Source organism: Argentina silus, assembly GCF_951799395.1.
Source record: "Argentina silus genome assembly, chromosome: 18".
NCBI lineage: Eukaryota > Metazoa > Chordata > Actinopteri > Argentiniformes > Argentinidae > Argentina > Argentina silus.
The window spans coordinates 15,438,108-15,442,923 of NC_139672.1; the positions used below are offsets into that span (position 1 = coordinate 15,438,108).

Sequence of the window (4,816 nt, forward strand, 5' to 3'; positions counted from 1 at the left end):
GAGGAGGAGGGTGAGGAGGGGTGAGGGGTAAAGGGGTGAGTAGAGGGGTAAAGAGAAACAGTCGGTCTGAAAACACGAACAGGTGGGTGAGTTGGTGGTGGAGGCTGATGGCGGCGTGGGGCCTACCTGTCTGAGGTCCTTGTTGGGGGCGCTGAGGGGGCAGTCGGGGTCGTTGGGGTCCAGGCAGGGCCGGTTCATGTAGGCATGTCCCACCTGGGCCTTGTCCAGCATCTCCCTGAAGCCCTCCAGAGACGTGAACTGACTCAGCTCCTCCATCAGCTTCAGAGGGTCCAGGTTCATCCACTGGATGTCTGGCATGCCCCTGAGGTCAACAACAACAACAACAACAACAACAACAACACAGGTTTAGAATGAGCAGAGAACAAGAACAAGAACAACCACAGCTAAGGTTTAGAATGAGCTCCAAGCTGTCGATAGAGAGAACAACAGCGGCAGCAACAACAAAACCCTGCCTCTCCCGCACGTGATTGGCCGGTTCGTGAGTTACCGTGCCCACCCTGGTGGCGAAGGCGAGGAGCCGCAGACGCTCGGGACGTAAAGTACCGTTTATTATCCTGTTACACGCCGCCACAATGCCAAGGCCGGAGGAGGCACGCCGGTGGGCTGCTCCCTCCCGTCCCCTAACGCCGCCGTGTGACTACCGAGTCATAACAATTACCCCCGGCCCTCCAACGTCTTGATAAGGGACCCAGGAGCGCTGTGTGGCGGCTGGGAGGGGAGGGGGTGGGGGGGGGTGGGGGGGTGGGGAGGGGTGGCAGGCGGGGTGGGTGGGTGGGTGGATGTTGTGGCTTTGGGTGGGAGAGATCTGGGGAAGTGACGGGGCTGTGTGTGTGTGTGTGTGTGTGTGTGTGTGTGTGTGTGTGTGTGTGTGTGTGTGTGTGTGTAGGTTAAGGCTGGCTGGCTGTGTGTGTGTGTGTGTGTGTGTGTGTGTGTGTGTGTGTGTGCGTGCATGTGCGTAGGAGGCCCGGACCGGGCCTGGCCTGATTGGCCTCTCCCCTCACACGCTGTTCACTGGGTGTGATGTTCCCAAACCCCCTCTTTCAAAAGGAGCCTAATCCTGAGGCTTTTCGCCGTCGTCGTCGCCTCCTCCTTCTCCCTCCCAGGCTAAATGTACCACCGGCTCCACAGAGCGAGGCAATTATGTGGCCAGAGGGATAAAGCTTTGGTGTCAGTTGACAGCGACAGGGCTGTAGTGGGCTGTGGCGGGTTTGCAGCGGAGTGACTCTGTACCAGGGGGGAGGCCGGCGGAGGTAGACATCGGAGGACGGGGGGGGCTCATTGTAGCGCGTGGAACGGGATGAGGAACGGTGTCGGACACCTCCAGCCTGGTGTCCGGTGGGGGGGCCGTTCTCAAGAACGACAGGACTCGAGACTTGTCGAGAGGAAGCGGCCTCTGTTTTTTTACAGGCTTGCCCTTGTGACATCTACATCCGACCACATTTCCCAGAATACACCACATCACACCACCACAAACGGCCACAGATCCCCATTGATGGTTATGTCTCAGAGTCGCCTGGTGCTTTTGATGCATATATTTCGAGGAAAACATGGATGTATGTTTGCACACCGCAGCGTGTGTGTAATGCAGCATTTATCAGCTAGTGTTTGCGTTTAGTGAACCAGTGAACCAGTCTAGTGAACCAGTGAACCAGTCTAGTGAACCAGTGAACCAGTAGTGAGCCAGTCTAGTGAACCAGTCTAGTGAACTAACCTAGTGAGCCAACCTAGTGAATTAGTCTCGTGAACCAGTCTAGTGAACTAGTGAACCAGTTTAGTGAACCAGTGAACCAACCTAGTGAACCAACCTAGTGAACCAACCTAGTGAACCAACCTAGTGAACCAGCCTAGTGAACCAACCTAGTGAACCAACCTAGTGAACCAGCCTAGTGAACCAACCTAGTGAACCAACCTAGTGAACCAACCTAGTGAACCAACCTAGGCCTTTTTGATTTTCTATAGATCTTTGTTCTCACAAGATTTTTTCTCTCCATCTCTCTCTCTCTCACCCTCTTTCTGTACCCTCTCCCTCTCTCCCTCTCTCCCTCTCTCCCCCTCTCCCCCTCTTTGTGTTGACAACCTCAGCTGAACTGCAGTGGAGGCCGGAGAGGCCATTAGAGGACATTAGAGGCCAGGCCAGGCCACCCCCAGCTCTCTTCAGCACAGCAGAAAAGACAACGTCAAATAAATAACAACAAACAACTGCTTTTTTTTTTTCTTTTACGGAAATATCTCAACACTCTGCAGTGATTTAGGGGGAAACTCGTTGATCTGTGATCATCAAAGGCCCTTCCCCCCCCCCCTCTCTCCTCTCCTCTTTTCTCCGCTCCCCCCCCCCCTCTCTCTCCTCTCCTCTTTTCTCCTCTCCTCTCCTCCCTCTCTTTTCACTCTGGAGAGCAGGGCCACACACTGTTAATTGTCCAATCAGGAGAGCAGCAGTGGAGTTAACTATCTTCCTAACAACCAGATTCTTAAATATTTCTTTCTTCTTTTTTAGTCTTTCTTCTTAAACAGATACGTTCCAATTCTCAATGCACAACACGGGGCAAATAAGAGCAGCCTAATTGAAATATCAATTTCAACCCATATTTCTCGCTTTCCTTAAACCCATTACGCTTTTCCAGGGAATAGTTTTTTTTTTTTTTCTTTTTCTTTTTCTTAAAAAAAAAAAAAAAGCGTCTTCTTAGAATAACCAAAGTCCAGTGTTATAAAGTCTTGTTATACCGGCTTCTTTGAGGACTGGCGACTAGAGACTTGAATACTGCCCATTTCATTTGTTGGACAACTTAGAGCTCCGAGCCGCAGTGATTACCATGACAATGATCACTGTTACCCTTTGCTGACAAAGCTGAGCCCCCCTCCCCTCCCTGGTCCCCTCACTGACGGACACTCTCTCGTAAACTGAAAGAATGCTTACCATTGTCTGACCCAAAGGCTCCCCTGCCCCCCCTTCACCAACCCACCCAGTAGCAGCAGCCATCTCCTCCCTCCCTCTCTCTCCCTCTCTCTCTCTCCCTCTCTCTCTCTCTCTCTCTCTCTCTTTCTCTCTCTCTCTCTGTCCCTCTTCCATGAGGGACTTCCACTGCCAGGGCCTGAGGGACTGTGTGTGTGTGTGTGTGTGTGTGTGTGTGTGTGTGTGTGTGTGTGTGTGTGAGTGTACGTGCACGCGCGTGTGTGTGTGTGTGAGGTTATCCCCCTCACTGCTCCCGACGACAGGACAAGCAATAGGTTGATGAGTGAAGCAGGCCTCTGCTCAACAACGGGGCTAACCGGCTCTCTGGTCAAAGCTGAATGTTAGCTTCCCGCCGCCACCGCCGTAGGTTGGAGCCACCACCTCTCTCTCGCTGATCCTCAGTAAAGCCCCTTGTTTTACGAAGCCGTGTGGGAGAAACCAGGCAGGGTCAAATGAGATTTCCGAGCCAAGTCGCATTCCCCCGGCCCCGGCCAGAGCCAAGGTATGAATAAGGTGTCAGGGGCCAAGGTCTCTGGGCAGTGGTCCTAATGAAGCCCTAATGCCGGGCCTTCAACAGAGCTGACTAGTGTCAACACATTCACCAGCACACATTCTGCACTGTACACTCCAAGCAATACGGGAAAGAGAAATCGCTTTGGAGGACTTTATATTCTGGAACTTACGGTAAGTAGGCGGAGCCGCCCTGGAGTTTGGCCCCCTCCCAGAAGCAGTCCAGCGGGGTGATGATCATGCAGGGGAACAGCTTGTCAATCATCTGGAAATGAAGGACCGATCGCCACGGTTACTCAAACTGTCAACAACGGTAAAACGTACAACTCGACGGACAGAAAGTCGAGAAATACACTGAAGAAGAAGATAGGTTGAATTCCGTCTTTGTCACTGTCACTTACCCTTTCAATCATGACATTTTCTATGATAGGGACTCCTGATTTGTAGCATATTTTATTGAGATCCCATGATCTGAGGAGAAAAACATGTACAATGTTAGATACTATGTCTATAAAACACTGCCTTTCTCTAGCGGTAGGTAAGGTCGTCTCTTAGCAACCAAAGACAGGTCGAACTCGACTTACTTTCCGAACAGAGACACCTGGACCTTGCTGGCGGACAGCGCGGCCTCCAGGTGAAGCAGCAAGGAATCCTGGGTAAGAATGTTGGTCCCCTCCTGTTTGGGAGTCTGGATGAGCATTTGTGACGTGAACACAGACTCCTCCCCCTGCTTCTCCTTGGTGTACCGAAGCTCCCGGCTCACTCTGCTACCGGCTGTAGAGAGAGAGAGAGAGAGAGAGAGAGGGAGAGAGAGAGAGAGAGAGAGAGAGAGAGGGATGGAGAGGAGGATGAGTTTGAGTTATCGTCTTGAGTTCAAGTCATCGTGGGAGACGGTTGAGTCATCGTCTCTCCCGTAGAAGGTTTGTTGTTATTTATGTTCCCTGCACAGCGATACGACAAGACAACTAAACTGTTATTTTCGCCGGGGGAGGAAACGTGACGTAGTCGAAGTGTCAATCGACAGACTGAAACTGATTTTGACAGACTTTTTACGAGCTCTTGAAGATTTACAGTATTGGCTGATAGAAACCAGGGTTGAGTACAAAAGTCACTAATTGGGTCGGGTTTCTAATTTGCACATTTTTGGCCTCCCCCCCTCCTCCTCCTCCTCCACCTCCTCCTCCCCCCCCCCCTCCTCCTCCACCTCCTCCTTCCCCCCCCCCCCCCCCTCCTCCTCCGCCAAGTCTTAAGATTGTAAATAGCTGTACTGGGTTCAAACCAGAGTGCAATAGTCATATCATCACACACACACACACACACACACACACACACACA

At 52.1% G+C, this 4,816-nt stretch overlaps 1 protein-coding gene across 1 annotated transcript in view; it reads right to left on the minus strand.

The window, feature by feature from the left end:
• The window catches only part of ptch2 (patched 2), a gene marked incomplete at its 5' end in the record, with an annotated part of 34,435 nt that overhangs the window by 18,736 nt on the left and 10,883 nt on the right, over window positions 1–4,816 (minus strand). The window contains 4 exons of the mRNA XM_083690224.1: window positions 127–322; window positions 3,655–3,746; window positions 3,883–3,952; window positions 4,066–4,255. Of these exons, the coding sequence (XP_083546350.1) occupies window positions 127–322; window positions 3,655–3,746; window positions 3,883–3,952; window positions 4,066–4,255 (548 nt within the window). The remainder of the gene's footprint in view (window positions 1–126; window positions 323–3,654; window positions 3,747–3,882; window positions 3,953–4,065; window positions 4,256–4,816) is intronic.